At 42.8% G+C, this 17,170-nt stretch overlaps 1 protein-coding gene across 9 annotated transcripts in view; it reads left to right on the top strand.

Annotated features, from left to right (window-relative positions):
• Positions 1–270: 270 nt before the first annotated feature.
• The window catches only part of FAM149A (family with sequence similarity 149 member A), a 69,363-nt gene continuing 52,463 nt past the window's right edge, over positions 271–17,170 (top strand). For 6 of the 9 annotated variants that reach the window (XR_008501973.2, XM_054484222.2, XM_054484224.2 and 3 more), the window contains exon 1: positions 358–1,188. Coding sequence is in view for 8 of the 9 variants with exons in the window: in XM_054484222.2 (XP_054340197.1) it covers positions 623–1,188 (566 nt within the window). In the remaining variant the exon portion in view is untranslated. Of the gene's footprint in view, positions 1,189–17,170 lie in introns of all 9 variants that reach the window. The other 3 variants (XM_054484223.1, XM_054484225.1, XM_063664382.1) reach the window with 2 other exon arrangements.

The raw sequence follows: 17,170 nt of genomic DNA on the forward strand, positions 1-17,170 counted from the left end.
TCGTTCGCCCAAATACATCTTTCCACCTACCTTCCCTATCATCAGAGAGGTGGCCTGACCCCAGCACGTGCAAGCTTGTCAGGCTGGGTAAGTTCCAGAACCTTTTGGAGCCAGGATTCTCTTTCCCAGCCCTGGGCCCTGAGCTCGGCGGATGCGGTCTGCGAAGCTCCGAGCGCAGGGGAAATGGGGGCGTGTTCCTTTAAGGCGGAACCAGGCGGGGAGTGGGGCGTCCCCCGCGTGCACAGCCCGAGCCGCACCTGGGGCCCAATTAGCCTGGAGCGCGGCTGGGTGTGTTGAACGTAGCAACCGCGGGCGTCTGGGGCGGGCGTCGGCCGCGCCTCCCGGGGCTCCCGGCCCTTCGACCCTCGGGGGTCCCGCGGCGCTGGGACCAGGCGAGGCTGCTCCCCGCAGCCGGGACGCTCGGCGGGCGGACCCGGGCCGGGGAAGGGCGACCCCAGCGGCGCGGAGCTGAGCGTCCTCGGGGAGGAGAGGGAGCCAGGGGCCTCCGGGGCTCTGGGTGTGGGGACCCCAGGCTCCTCGCCCCGGCCCGGGACGCCTCGGCCGGATCCCCGCGGTCTGAGCTCTCGGGCGGCGGCGAGGACGGCGTGTCCACTGTCGAGGCATGAAGGCTGCTGTGCTGGACCTCGGGTCTCTCTTGGCCAAACTCTTTGAGACCTCGACGGCGCCCCCCGCAGGCCCCTCCTCCAGACCCTCGGGAGGTGCTGCCGCTGCAGGGTCGGGGGGCTCCAGGGCGGGTACCCCGTTGGGCACCGCCCCGACCCTCCTCCGCGCCCTGGCTCCGGACTCCCCCTCCGCCTCGCGGCGGTCGCCCGCCCCGCTGCTCCCCGTCCCCTCCTCCCGGGGCTCCGCCGCCAGCCGCGCCTCGGCAGCAGTGGGGACCCTGCTCTCTTGGCCCAGTAGCCCGAGAGCGGGTAAAGCCCCGCCCCAGCCCCCCACTCCCTCCGGCGGGGGCTGCTCCCCTGCCCGCCTGGCGGTCCCAGCGCGGCCGCCCCCGGGCCCCGGCGGGGTCTGGGCCGCGCTCCCTCGGAACCCGCTCCAGCCTGGCCCCGGAGAGCGAGAGCCCGGCGCCTGCGAGGCCCCCGGGGCTGGCCCCAGAACCCTGTTCCTTACCCTGCCTGACATCGGCGAGGAGGGGGCCTCGGACGGCGACTCCGGGGATGGCGAAGCGTGAGTAGCAGCGTGGTGCGGGCGCGTGTACCTTTTGCTGGGACCCCCGACCCCTCCGCCTGCCGCACTCACCTTCGCAGGTGCACTTCAGGAAATGAAATATTTGTAGTAACTTCCATTACCCCCTGGGCACCCTCCTTGCACGTTTCCTGGGTCTTTACTCCTTGGCTTTGTGGGCTTTCAGACATAAGCTGTGACATGCTTTGTCCAGCTTTCGCAGAGTGAATCCTAAGGGGGCTTGAAGGAAGGGACAGAATTTTGTTTCTCTTCTACCAGAAGCATTGCTACTTAGAGCGTTTGTTTGCTTGGTTTTCTTAAGGACTTTTTGAAGTCCCTTTCTTTGTCTCAGAATATAGTAGGTGTGCAGGGAAACCGAATACACACGTCTGCAGCAAGTATTTTAAGAAATGGTGAGACCTTGTGCTTTCCTGATTTCTAAGGTCCAGTCCCTAGTCTTATCCCAAGTGGGATAGGTCTCCTTTGTGTGACATCTAGTTAATTTACATATGCATGACATCAACTGACACAAATGGAATTGTAATGGCCAGGACACGTCTGATTATTACCCTAGAGCTCCTGAGAGCTTTCCACAGTGCCCTGAGTCACTGCAGAAACGTTGACTTCATGGGAACATTTTCACTGGGAATCCCAGGCCGCTTTCCTCAATACACACACACCCACACAACACCCCTTTCACTTCCAAGAGTCGTGATAAAAACATTGCTCTTTTAAAATGTGTTTTAGAACTAGAATGAATTTTAATTTTTAGAGTGGAGCATATTGTTAGCTATTCTTGAATGGGTAAATTTTCATCCTGAATGCTGCAAAGAAATAGTGAAATGGTCAAAGACAGATGAGTCAATTCACAGACTGAGGTTTCTGCATTGTAATCTAGTGAGGCCATTCCCTACTCCCTCCAAAAAATCCCGAGTAATTTTTGCATTCATATTGATCCTGACTCACTAACAATTTAAATAATTACAGTTTCACAAAATTGCATGATATTCATGTCAATATGAAAATAAGCGGCCGGGCACGGTGGCTCACGCCTGTAATCCCAGCACTTTGGGAGGCCGAGGCGGGCGGATCATGAGGTCAGGAGATCGAGACCATCCTGGCTAAGACGGTGAAACCCCGTCTCTACTAAAAATACAAAAAATTAGCCGGGCGTGGTGGTACGTGCCTGTAGTCCCAGCTACTCGGGAGGCTGAGGCAAGAGGATGATGGCGTGAACCCGGGAGGCGGAGCTTGCAGTGAGCCAAGATCGCACCATTGCGCTCCAGCCTGGGCGACAGAGACTCCGTCTCAAAGAAACAACAACAGAAAACAGAATAAGCAGTTAAGCAAAAAGTTGTTCCCACTCATTAAAAAATACTGTATTATGACATATGTTTAAATAGTTTAAGTTTCCTTAAAACTATCAGTTAATTGCTTTTGGAAAACTCACTGGAATACATATGCCTGAGGAATTAGACCTTTGTTATTGGCAACTGGTCCTTAACATTTATGCAATTAATGTTTTATGAGCAAACAGATCTACACACTGACCTTAAACTCCAGTCTTAGTGCTTTTAACAAAGAGGCACTGAAATATGCAGCATGGCCAGTGAAACTGGTGTTAGTTTCAATTCTTGAACGTATTAGCTCATGTTTATATTGTGCAAATATTTGCAATAGCCACTTTTTGAATAACACTGCATTTGGCATTATTTACATAAGAGATTATTCTGAATTAACAAATGCATTCAATTTTATGGACAGTGAAGAAATTGAATTTTTAAATTATTATTATTTTTTGAGATGAGGTCTCCCTCTGTCACCCAGGTTGGAGTGCAGTGGTATGATCACTGTTCATTGCAGCCTCAACCTCCCAGGCTCAAGCGATCTGATTTTCTCGTCTCAGACTCTCGAGTAGCTGGGACTACAGGTGTGAGCTACTATGCCTGGCCAATTTTAAAAATGTTTCTGTGGAGACGGGGTCTCCCTATGTTGCCCAGGCTGCTCTTGAACTCCTGGCCTCAAGCAATCTTCCCACCTGGGCATTGCTGGAATTACAGGCATGAGCCACTGCGTCTGGCCATGAAATTGGATTTTAGGTAAGTGCCATGAGAAGTAATATACACAGCTAGGTGCTTTGCAGAATCCTCCTGAGCTTGTGTGCTCCTACTGTCTGCAGCAGCAGGTAAAGGCACACACAGGCAGGAAGCAGACTGGCCCTCTGAGCATACCATTTTTCCTTTCAGATCCTTGGCCATAATATGATTTATCTCAACACTAGCTCTAACAACCCTACACCTCCTATTTCTACACGAAACAGGATCAAATAACCCCCTAGGAATCTCCTCCCACTCCGACAAAATCACTTTCCACCCCTATTACACAACCAAAGACATCCTAGGCCTACTCCTCTTCCTTCTCACCCTAATGACACTAGTATTATTCTCACCAGACCTCCTAAGCGACCCAGACAACTACATCTTAGCCAACCCCCTAAGCACCCCACCCCACATTAAACCCGAGTGATATTTCCTGTTTGCCTACGCAATCCTACGATCCGTCCCCAACAAACTAGGAGGTGTACTAGCCCTTCTACTATCTATCCTAATCCTGGCAACAATCCCTGCCCTCCATGTGTCCAAACGACAAAGCATAACATTCCACCCACTGAGCCAATCCCTATAGTGACTCCTAATTGCTGACCTTCTTACCCTCACCTGAATTGGAGGGCAGCCAATAAGCTACCCCTTCATCACCATTGGCCAAGTAGCATCCATATTATACTTCACTACAATCCTACTCCTCATACCAATTACCTCCCTAATCGAAAACAACATACTTAAATGAACCTGCCCCTGTAGTACAAATCAATACACCGGCCTTGTAAGCTGAAAATGAAGATCTCCTTCCACGGGCAAGAAATCAGAGAAAAAGCACTTAACTTCACCATCAGCTCCCAAAGCTAACATTCTAATTTAAACTACTCTCTGTTCTTTCATGGGGGACCAGATTTGGGTGCCACCCAAGTATTGACTCACTCACAACGGCCTATGTATTTCGTACATTACTGCTAGCCAACATGAATATTATCTAGCACTACAATCACTTGAACGTCCATAGTACATACCAAGTCAAATCCACATCCATCCCTCACCCACACGCTTACAAGCAAGCACCTCTCCCCCCTTACCCCCCAAGCACATACACCACCTTACCCCACATTACCTGCACCCCCCACCGCATATCAACAAACCTAATAGACCTCAAAGTACATAGTACATACCACCGTCCACCGTACATAGCACATCCCTATTAAACCCTCTCTTGTCCCCACGGATGCCCCCCTTCAGTTAGTGGTCCCTTGTTCACCATCCTCCATGAAATCAGTATCCCGCACAAGAGTGCTACTCTCCTCGCTCCAGGCCCATAACACCTGGGGGTAGCTAAAATGAACTGTATCCGGCATCTGGTTCTTACCTCACGGCCATAACACCTAAAACCACCCACACATTCCCCTTAAATAAGACATCATGATGGATCACAGGTCTATCACCCTATTAACCAGTCACGGGAGCTCTCCATGCATTTGGTATTTTTATCTGGGGGGTATGCACGCAATAGCATCGCAGGCCGCTGGAGCCGGAGCACCCTATGTCGCAGGATCTGTCTTTGATTCCTACCCCATGGGGTTATTAATCGCACCTACGTTCAATATTCTAGGCCCACCCCAACTACTAAAAGGTGTTATTTAATTCATGCTTGTTGGACATAAAATAACCAAAACAAACAAGCCTACAACGGCTTCTTCACATCAGCCCCACTATCAGAACTTCACAAACCCCCTCCCCTTATTCTGCCAGTGCCACCCAAAAACATCTCTGCCAAACCCCAAAAACAACACCAACCCAGCCAGAATCTAATTTTTATCTTTAGGCTACATGTACTTTTAACAGCCACCCCTCAACTAACGCAACCCTTTTCTTACCTCACCAGCCCTACCAACTCATCCTTCCCACAGTCACTTTATTCAACGTATATACCGCTGCTATTCCTACACCTCAGATTGACCTAACCCGAAAGACACTCCTGCACAGTTTATGTAGCTTATTTTGTTCAAAGCAATACACTGAAAATGTCTCGATGGGCCCACACCGCCCCATAAACAAACAGGTTTGGTCTTAGCCTTTCTATTAGCTCTTAGTAAGATTACACATGCAAGCATCCCCGCCCCGGTGAGTTGCCCTCCAGGTCATTCTGATTGAGAGGAGCAAATATCAAGCACGCAGTAATGCAGCTCAAAACGCTCAGCCTAGCCACACCCCCACGGGAGACAGCAGTGATAAACCTTTAGCAATATACGAAAGTTCAGCTAAGCTATACTAACCTTAGGGTTGGTCAATTTCGTGCCAGCCACCGCGGTTACGCGATTAGCCCAAGTTAATAAAAGCCGGCGTAAAGAGTGTTTTAGATTATCTTCCCCCCCTCCCCCAATAATGCTAAAATTTACCTGAGTTGTAGAAAACTTCAGTTAATATAAAATAAACTACGAAAGTGGCTTTAATATATCTGAACACACAATAGCTAAGACCCACACTGGGATTAGATACCCCACTATGCTTAGCCGTAAACTTTAACAGTTAAATTAACAAAACTGCTCGCCAGAACACTACGAGCCACAGCTTAAAACTCAAAGGACCTGGCGGTGCTTCATATCCCTCTAGAGGAGCCTGTTCTGTAATCGATAAGCCCCGATCAACCTCACCACCTCTTGCCCAGCTTATATACCACCATCTTCAGCAAACCCTGGTGAAGGCTACAAAGTAAGCGCAAACATCCACGTAAAGACGTTAGGTCAAGGTGTAGCCCATGAGGTGGCAAGAAATGGTCTACATTTTCTACTTCAGAAAATTACGATAACCCTTATGAAACCTAAGGGTCGAAGGTGGATTTAGCAGTAAACTAAGAGTAGAGTGCTTAGTTGAACAGGGCCCTGAAGCACGTACACACCGCCTGTCACCCTCTTCAAGTATATTTCAAGGACTATTTAACTAAAGCCCCTATGCATCTATATAGAGGAGGCAAGTCGTAACATGGTAAGTGTACTGGAAAGTGCACTTGGACAAACCAGAGAGTAGCTTAACATAAAGCACCTGGCTTACACTTGGGAGATTTCAATTCAACTTGACCCCTCTGAGCTAACTCTAGCCCTAAATCCAACTCACCCTACTACCAAACAACTTTAACCAAACCATTTATTCAAATAAAGTATAGGTGATAGAAATTATAACTCGGCGCAATAGACATAGTACCGCAAGGGAAAGATGAAAAAAATGTAACCAAGCACAACATAGCAAGGATTAACCCCTGTACCTTTTGCATAATGAATTAACTAGAAATAACTTTGCAAGGAGAACCAAAGCTAAGGCCCCCGAAACCAGACGAGCTACCCATAAACAGCTAAAAGAGCACACCCGTCTATGTGGCAAAATAGTGGGAAGATTTACAGGTAGAGGCGACAAACCTATTGAGCCTGGTGATAGCTGGTTGTCCAAGACAGAATCTTAGTTCAACTTTAAATTTACTTACAGAACCCCCAATCCCCTTGTAAATTTAACTGTTAGTCTAAAGAGGTACAGCTCTTTAGACACTAGGAAAAAACTACTCACATTCCCTTCCTCTCATACCCCACTCCTTTTTCAATCACTAAAACATAAGAGACAAAGGGGAAGGAAGAAAGTATTAAGATGACTTTTCTTTCAATACTACAGACTTTGCACCCTGAAGGATTTTTTTTTCCCTCCTGGATTTCTGCGGTAGTGATTTATAACACTGAATAAACAAACATAAGACAATGAATTTAAATTTGCTCTTACCATCTCATCTGTCACTTGGCAGATAGCTGCTGTTGTTAGCCTGTGTGGTTAATATTAAAATCAGGAATTTAAATTTCAAAAGCCTGGGAACTTGGAAAGGGAGAAATGGGTAATGTCAGAGAAAAAGTTTAAAAAGAGTGATGAGAATGTGAATACATATAAAGGAAACCGTAAACCTGTCTGCAAGAAATGCGGATCTAATTTTAAGGCCGTGGCACTGAGTTCTAAAGGAAAACCCTGCTAGCAGTTTATACTTTTTTGACAATAACACATACATTTTACATTTGCCTGATTCTGTACTTGGCTTTAAAAAAAAAAAAAACCAAAAAACTAAAAGTAGTGAAATTAACTTGAGTAGGAAAATATGCAAAGTCTCCTGCAATTTAGAGGCTTTTTTCCAAACAAAGATGCTGAATAGCAGCAGGGGTTTTTAATCTCTGAACTAAGAATTCCGTAAGTGGAATTCTTACGGAAAGGGGCAGCCCATGGAACGGAGGCTGCCCCTTTTGCTCCACAGGACGTACTGGCTGCACATCTGAGCCAGAGGCAGAGGATACTGAGCTCTCTTTCTTCACCTCACTGTCCTGCATCCCTAGATATGTGATCCGACACCTTTGATCTTCACCTTGGCTTCCCTGTCCATTTCATGTATATATCGTGCCTCAGTGTTTTTCAGTCTCTCATCCCTCTTCACTACCTCTTTTTATACTTCCGGTTTGAACCACACAATACACCTTGTAAAGGTCTTATTCTCTCTCTCTTTTTTTTTTTTTTTTTTTGAGATAGAGTCTTGTTTTGTCACCCAGGCTGGAGTGCAGTGGCGCGACCTCGGCTCACTGCAAGCTCCGCCTCCTGGGTTCACGCCATTCTCCTGCCTCAGCCTCCTGAGTAGCTGGGACTACAGGTGCCCGCCACCATGCCCGGCTAATTTTTTGTATTTTTAGTAGAGAAAGGGTTTCACCATGTTAGCCAGGATGGTCTCGATCTCCTGACCTTGTGATTTGCCTGCCTCGGCCTCCCAAAGTGCTGGGATTACAGGCTTGAGCCACCGCGCCCGGCCGGTCTTATTCTCTTATTTGTTCTGCAAATGTAAGAATTCCTAGCAATATGTAAGGTGGATAGATAGATAATTGCAGTGTATGAATGTTGATAGAGTGTAAACTTCTAGTCAGGAAGTATTTATAGCTTGTATAAGTCATAGTTATTAGCAAGCATATACTCACTCTTTTTTTTTTTGAGTGATTGAGTCCATTGTTAAAATCACATTACTGTGGAAACATTGCAGTGGCTGCTTGAAGGGCCTGTCAGCATGGCTGGCAGTAAAGTGACTGGAGGGACTTATCTCGATTCCTCTGACACTGAGGCAGCCTCCAGTGTGATGAAGCCTGTAGACCCGGAAACCAGATGAGGTGGATTCCACCTCAAACCGATTGCTAGCTGAGTAATTCTGGGCAGGTTATTCATTTCTTCCCTAGCTTTAGTTTTTCTTTCTTGATAGTATGGAGGTGATAATACTTTCTGCATAGAAGTGCTCCAGAAATTAATTGAAATAATAAGTAATATATGGAGAAATGCTGAAAAAGTGTTATCTATGATTACTACCTGCTTCTTGGCACAGAAATGAAAATTGAGAGCCATGTTTTATTGAAAGAAACATTCTAGGTGAAGAAAAGACTGAGAGAGAAAAATGATTCATTATATTTACCATGTGGCTGTAATAAATGGTGTCTTTTAGTTCAGTTATTTGGGAGAACAAATTATAGTACATGTCAATCTTTCATCATTACCTTCCCTGCATGACTTACAGAAGATAAGGGTTAGTTTAATTAACATTACCACTGAGTGCTGTGTAACACCCAGAAGGAAATGCATTTACCACTCTGAGATCAAACTTTTAATCTGCAGAATAATCAGTAGCATCACAAATCCTACATTTGTGTAGCCCTTGTCTTTTCCTCCACTGAAACCCTGTGATTTATATTCACATCTTATGTCCATTATCAGACTATAAACTCTTTGTCCTGTGACACTTAAGGGAACACATGCCCATAAAAGACATTAGCAAATATTTATTGAATGGATGAAGAAAATATTTTCTTCCTCATATAATCCACTGTCATGGGTTTCTAATCTTACAACAACCCAGGGGCAGTTTAAATGTCTTTCTTGAAGAATAATTATTGTCTTGGGTCTTTTTGTTTCATTGTCTTGAGTTTTTCCAAAGTTAGTAATGCTTTCTGCTGGGACTTAGCATTTCCTCAGGGATGAACGGTGGCTCAGTGTACAATTGTCATATGACCATTACTTTCTGTTACAGTCATACGACCGTTACTTTCATTAAAGATAATAATGAATTCAACTTGGTTTTCCATATCGAGTTGCTTAAACCCGAGAAAACAATTTTGTTCTGTCTTATGCATAGACTTTTGCTTTAAATTATCCTCCTTCTTTGTTGTTATATTTAAATCTTTTTTTTTTTTTTTTTTTTTTTTTTTTGAGACAGAGTCTCGCTCAGTCACCAGGCTGGCTGGAGTGCAGCGGCACGATCTCGGCTCACTGCAACCTCTGTCCCCTGGGTTAAAGTGATTCTCCTGCCTCAGATTCTTGAGTAGCTGGGATATATTTAAATCTTGAAAACTGTATTTGAGTTAGCAGTTATATGTTTTTTTGCTGTGTGTTTAAAGAACACATTTTGAGTGTTTTCTAATTTCTTATCCAACAAGCATGGCCCTTGACTTGCGCCAAGCTCATAATGACAGTCCTATGGGATTTGAACCCTTCAGCATTGCATAATCATAACAGCTCATGTAAATTAGTATAGTTTTTAGAGCACAGATTGAAGTCAGATTGAATTTGATTCAAATCTCATTTCGTAACTTTTCTTATAATGCTAATTAAGCATTCACTTTGGCTACTTATCCTCTTTAAGCTTCACCTTCTCATTCATAAAATGGGAATTAATAATAATGCCTATTCAAAGAGACATTGTAAGGATTAAAAGAGATCATATATACAAACTTGTGTCTGTGGTGGCTGGTACATAAGCACTTAATAAATATCTGTTACTATTACATGATATTCATTATTCTAAATATGTTCTTATTACCCACAGCATCTTTTGTACAAAATACAGTTTGTTGCTATGATCTGCAGTGTAGGCTAATGTATTCTTTAATTAATTGTCAACCTGTATTTAATGAATATCTATTCCATCTAAGATCCACATGGAGCTAGATTTTTGAGTAATTAGGGAAAGAACTGGAAATGGATCTTATCAAAAAGCAGGAAAAATAAGATAAATGATCCAAGAGTGGTTTCAGACACACTGCTGTGAGCACACAGCTAAGAGAGAAGACGAGGTGCGGAGATGATGCTGAACAAGGGGAGATGTCAGGGGTCTGAGTTCTAAAGAATGTGCAAAAGTGGGGCACATGGACACCTGGGGCTTGGAAGGGCACTGTAGGAGACCAAAGCAGTGTGAGCAAACGCGTGGAGGCCCAGAGCCACATGGCATGAGGCTTTCCCTTTGTTAGGAGCACAGCTTTTGTGAAAAGCGTTAAAACTAGGGAGAGCCTTGAATACTGGGCTCTGTTTGGTAAACACTGGAAAAGCCAGGATTTAGGTAGAGAAGTGGCAGGAGCAGGCTGCACTTTAGAAGGGTTGAGCTAATGCACAGGGAGCTAGTAGGAGGCTCTAGGAATAAACACCTGAGAGGTATGGAGCCTAGGAATGAACACAGTGAAAAGAAAGATATTGAACTGACAAATCTCCCAAGACCAGCAACACACAGGTAAGGCTGAGGAAGCAAGAGGAAGAGCTGAAGATGATGTCATATGGCTGGGAGGAGAGTGCCACTCATAAAGGGGGACCACAGAAGATGCGGGTTTGTCACGCAGATGAGGAGTTCACTCTGGGATACACACCTTGAGTTGAGGTCTAGGAAAACATCTAGAGAAGGGCCAGGCATGGGGCTGGACATTCACGGTGGAACATGGCAGGAAGTTAAAGACTGGGAGTATAAACAGGCAGCTTTGGACGTACAGGAGATGGTGAACACACACAGTGGTCACAAACTGTACAAGATGACATCACACACCACGCAAGATGGGAGTGCCCTTTACTGTTGCTGTGGGGGTTTCAAGACCCTCTAAAATGAGGGGCGTCTCCTTTCTCTGCTGGAACAGTGCTTCTCAATGTGTGTGCCATTAGCTGCCTGCCTGCAGTTACCAGGTAGCTACTTGTTCCCTGTCCATGAAGAGATAAGTACAGAAAGGGAGAATAAGCATTTAGAAATTTTATAGCAGTTGGCAGAGGAGCTTTATGTCTGTTGACTCTAATAATTAAACATTTGGATTCACATTTTGTGTATTGTTTTTACCATTTTATTTTTCTATTTATATTTTAAAAGTATTTACATACAATAAATTGCAAAAATGATTTGACACTGCAGATAGTTTGAAGAACACTGAGGTAGACTTTATTAAGATACCTTTAGACTACACTGAGCAAAACATTTCAGGACACCAAGAAAAAATGAAACAGCCAAATGATGACATTATCTTTTACTGTCCTTAAAATACCGGGCTAAGCAATATTCAAATAGTATCCTCTGATTGAAGATGAGATTCTTTAAATTGTTCAGACAATCTGGAGTTGAGGATGTGCCCGATTCACGGTGTCTTTGAGCGCTGCGGTCGGTCATCGGATGCAGCCTCCAGCCAAGCACCCACTGCCTGGGAGGAGGGAGTTTCCCATTCTTATTCCTGCTTTAATCCAAGCTTGTAAGTTTTGGTTTTGTTTGGTTTTGTTTTGACATAAAAACCATGGGGAGTAGAGTCTATTGCTTTCTCTCAAATAAACCTTTGGATCATTCAGTGTGAGGAGGGACAAAGGAAAGTGAAAATGCTAGGGAAAAAAATATCAGTTAACATTTACAAATACCATTCCACATATCCTTCACATACAGAGGACACTCTTCCCTCATGGGTGCAGTCTGGATATTTGTTTCATTTTACACAGTCAAACCACGTACCTTTTCGGATATGCAGAATTTTACAATTCATAGGCAAAAATTTCAAAAATTACCTTCACATTTAATGGTCTCACAAGTAGTGTTACACAGACACATATTTAACAGGACATGATTTTCTAGACACCATGTACTACGCAGTACTCATCAAGCAAATGGATAAATACTATTCATTATGTATTGAAAAAAAGTTTCCCCTTTTTGAGAGGTAGAAATAATGAAGATGCCATCTTTTGAAAAGCACAGAAACGAAATAAAGGCTTTGTCATGATTAACGATTATGGAACTTTGCAATGATTAAATATCATTTAGAAGCTGATGGTCTTTGGCAGTGACTAGAAAAACAGCTAAGCTAAGACTTTCCCTTCTGTTGTTTAATAAAGAGATTATTAAGGCAAAGTTGAACTAAATAAAATGTTCTTCTCAAATGCATGTATACCTATATAATCTTAGAATCATTGCCTTCTTTATAACCATAACTTGAAATTATTTTTAAATATTGTGGAAATTCTGTATAATGTCAGTCATGAGGATGAGGACACAACTCACCTTGGAAGCTCCTCTTCATATCAGGCTTTTAATGTTAATTCGATTTCAGAGAATGTCGCTAGTTGTATGGAAAGGTAAAGTGGGGATGTATGTAAAATGCAACATTTAATTCAATTCCCTAGTATCAAACAGTGTGAAGACTTGGAAACCATCCCTGTAGATGCAGGACTCTTCATAATCCAGTTGAACTAAGAGTCAGCATCAAATAAAAGGAACCCCTCCCGTCAAATAGAAGTTTTGTTGCTAAATTAATGCAAAAAAATTGAATCCTAAGGAACTACTGTTTGAATATATGAAGTGCAGTTTAAAGAAGTAGGTAATATATTCCCAAGGAAAGGTCTACTTCAGACCTCTGTTTTACTTGTTTTAACACTTTTATAAGCATGTTTCACAGATTGATGTGATCATTGATCAACTACTTACTATTCCATAAAGCCAGGGTTCTTAGCATTTGAAGTAACGGCTGGTATTTCAGGGTCTACTAGGCACCAAATACACCATGCATGTTTTATGGACATTATCACAAACCCCCAAAACATACATACAAGGCAGGAATTTTATTTTCATTTTACACATGAAGAAATTGAGGCTCAGAATAAGAAATTGTCTAATTCCATCTAGCTGCTATGTGAAAAATGTAAGATTGAATTCCTGGAAATCAATCTGTATCTTCCACACATAGGTATAACCAGGTATTTTTAATGAATTAAGATAGTAATGAGGATTAAAAGCTGCTTCCAAAGTAATTCGTGGTATTTCCACCGGAACAAAATAACTCCAAAGAATAATACTCTTTCCAATAAAAATTCGAAAATCATGTTAGTAAGGCCTGGCGCGGTGGCTCATGCCTGTAATCCCAGCACTTTGGGAGGCCGAGGCGGGTGGATCACCAGGTTAGGAGTTCGAGACCAGCCTGGCCAATATGGTGAAACCCTGTCTCTACTTAAAAAAACACAAAAATTAGCTGGGCATGGTAGTGCGTGCCTGTAGTCCTGGCTACTCAGGAGGCTGAGGCAGGAGACTCACTGGAACCTGGGAGGCGGAGGTTGCAGTGAGCCGAGATTGCGCCACTGCACTCCAGCCTGGGTGACAGCAAGACTCCATCTCAAAAAAAAAAAAAAAAATCATGTTAGTAATCTAAAAGTATCTTGCTCAAAATAATATTCCTTTTTTTTTTTTTTTCTTTTGAGACAGAGTCTCCTTCTATTGTCCAGGCTGGAGTGCAGTGGCATGATCTCGGCTCACTGTAAGCTCCACCTCCCGGGTTCACGCCATTCTCCTGCCTCAGCCTTGCTAATATTCCTATTAGTACTGATAAAGAGACCATAATAGTCCATTTCAAAGTACAGATAAATGCCTTTTGTAATAAAGGCATGACTTCTTAAAGCATTCATTTTCTCAACTCTCTTCCAGTTTATTTTTATAATTATGTTTCTTGTAAATTATGTATGGTGATACCAAATATATTTATTCATACTAGAAAGGCAGTAATAAGCAAGCATTGTCTTACTAGAAAAAATGGAGAAGCAATTAGAGATGGCATTGCCAGAGAAAGACTGTTCCTGCACGTCAGCATTTTCTTAATTAGATGTTTCACGTAAGGGTTTGGAAGAAGCCTTATAATTAAATATTGACAACTGTAATCCTTGCCAGGCACTAATGTTCATGTTTATCTAGTGAGTATATTTGTTTCATTTAACATTTAACATTTTGGGTCTTTTTTGACTGATTTCTAACATAAATGATAAAATCTTGAGGATCTATAAAATATAGTTAAAATATATTTTTAAAATGTATTTTTAAAGATTTATTAAAGTGACAATTTAAAACTTAGTCATTAACTTCAATTCTTTACAGTGAAATTTCTTTAGTAGAGCATGTCAGAATTACATTGAGAAAATCATGGGATCCTATGGAAGATGTAAGGAGACATCGATAGCAATTGATATTCTGACGCACACAAACGCATTATGACTGCCCCGACAGCCACTGCATACGTTGACCCCACCTAGCGTGGGACTGAAAACAATGAGCATGGTGCTGCCATCCTACACCCAGCAGTTGTCTGTCTTCGTTCTCTCTTCTGACCCTGTTGAAGTTCTGCTTCTGGTTCTCTTGTCTCTGTCTTGCTTTTGTGGTGGAGTTTAACCTCGGACTTGATGAATACATTTGGCTCTTGGTATAATCCTCCTAGCTCCTGAGAATCTGACTCAAGCGCCCCTGTGATTTATCTTCCTGAATCCTCTGTTAACTGTGCCCACCAACCCAGATCCAGCCCCATGAACTTACCAAGACAGTGACTTCCTGGCTGGCACCAGGCTAGGCCTGCCAGGGAGATCAGAATAGCCAACACCTGTCTTCCTTTCACTAGTTTCTCACTCGTCTCAATTACGTCTTTGTATTAAGTGAGAAAATTGCTGACAACATATAAAGATGTTATGAAGAAGTCTGAAAGAAGCTATTCGTAAAGAAACCGTAAGATGAGTGTAGACAGTAGGCTGTTCTAAAAGATAACTGGCCTGCTGTCTTTAAAACTGTCAGTGTCAGTGAGGTCTGGGGAAAGGCGGAAGAACCATTTTCTTTCTATATGAAAATAGACTAAAGACATGTAAGAACAATTTAAAATATGGAATTTGATTGGATGCTACTTTAAAAATACAGCTATAGAAGACACTTGGGAAAATTAGATTTAAATATTAAAGAGAATATTGGAGTGAGTACTAGTTTTAGGAAACTGTCATTGATTTCCTTAGATATGATAACAGTATGAGGATTATGTAGGAGAACATCCTTTTAGGAAATGTATGGTAAGATAGGGATCAGTTTGAGGATTATGTAGGAGAACATCCTTTTAGAGAATGTATGGTAAGGTAGGGATCAGTAGAGTGTCATGATATTTGCAACTTCCTTTCAAATGGTCTGGAATAAAATATGTTTCTGGATTTAAAACAATATGGTAAAATATTAACCATGGTTGAATCCAGGTGATAGGTATTTTATTTTTTGGTATAAATCTTTCAACTCCTCCGTATTTTTAAAAAAATGTTATAGTAAGAAGTTGGAAAAACTATTGTATATAAGAATCATTATTATTCTGACCTCAACAGAAATGTTAAATATTTATAATGTAAATATTTAGAGGATGAATATCTAAATGATGAAACAAAAGATTATTGCCTCTTTTTTTGGAGACTAGGTGGTTTGTTAACATTTGTGAACCCTAATGTTCCAAATTTCATATTTCCACCTTTCTTGAAAGCATCTGGTAATGGTGACTTTCTTTTATAGAATTTCAAGCCTTCAGAGAAGAATCTAAAGTTCTGAAGAAGGAAAAATGGAAATATGATAGAGCCTAGAAAGAAAGAAATGAATATGTTTAATTTTATTACAAAGGAATAAGAAATGGTGGGGAAGAGAAGACAGAGGAGATACTTTTATTCATAGGCCATGCCTCTGCGTTCAAACACTGGTCATTCTGATATAGAGTCCAGTGTTAATACAAGGAACCAGGACAGTTTGAAAAGGAAATGTCACATTACTGAGTTTTCAAAGCATGTCCAAATCTTATTTTTGCAAAATATGGCTGTTTGTATAGTTTATTTTTGGCAAAGTATGGTTGTTAGTTTATGTAGTTTATACAGTTAAAAGATTTCTCTAGTCATTGCAAGTTTTCTTGTCTGTAGCTTTATGAGATGGGGGAATTTTCGTCTCACGGACATGTGCTGATGTTGGGAGACAGTTCTCCCTGGGCCTTTTGTTCCTGTATGTTCTTGCTGAATATGCAGAAATGCAAGGTCCTTCATGGCTCTTTATTAATAAGGGCCATTTTCCAGGGTTGCATTTGCAATGACCAGCCTAAAGAGATGAGGGAGAAAGAGCACGTGAGCCACCGGCTGCTATGGAGCAGCTGGTTTGCAAGCTCGGTGTTTCTTGTGATGCGACCCACTGCAGGATCAAGGACCAAACACTTGCCCTGTGGGAAGTGGGGTCCAGGGAACAGACATGAGTTCTGATACTGTGGCTGCTGCTTTTCAGCAAGTAAGAAAGTCTTTCATCTCTGATCTAGGATTCTCATGTTTCCTCTAAGCATCCACAAAATTGTGACAAACTAATGTGCTAGCTTCTCAGCAGAGTAAAATGAAATCCCAGACCCTTCACAGTCCTTGACAGCCAGCATAGAATAGTTAAGCAGCAAAGATTTACGTGACAATCACTTTCTTAAGAAAAACCAAAAAAAAACACTTTTTGTGCAAAGCAGTGACAGTAGCTGAAATTGCTAAACAAAATTCTATTCTAAAAATTTGCCATCTTAACTAGATAGCTAAAATTTTCTAATGTGTAAAAGAAGGGACTACACACTCACACAGACAATGAGAAACTTGGTAGTGGGTGGCCACTTTGTTTCTAGGTCATCCACTCCCCAAAGAGGTGTATCCTTGGTCAGAAAAGAGTGGACTTATGATAAGATCCTAAGATACACCTACAGAATAATCCTGTGAGTAGGAAATGCAAAGTCACTATATTCCTCCAGAGT

The sequence above is a fragment of the Pongo pygmaeus genome, chromosome 3 (genome assembly GCF_028885625.2).
Source record: "Pongo pygmaeus isolate AG05252 chromosome 3, NHGRI_mPonPyg2-v2.0_pri, whole genome shotgun sequence".
NCBI classification, from domain to species: domain Eukaryota; kingdom Metazoa; phylum Chordata; class Mammalia; order Primates; family Hominidae; genus Pongo; species Pongo pygmaeus.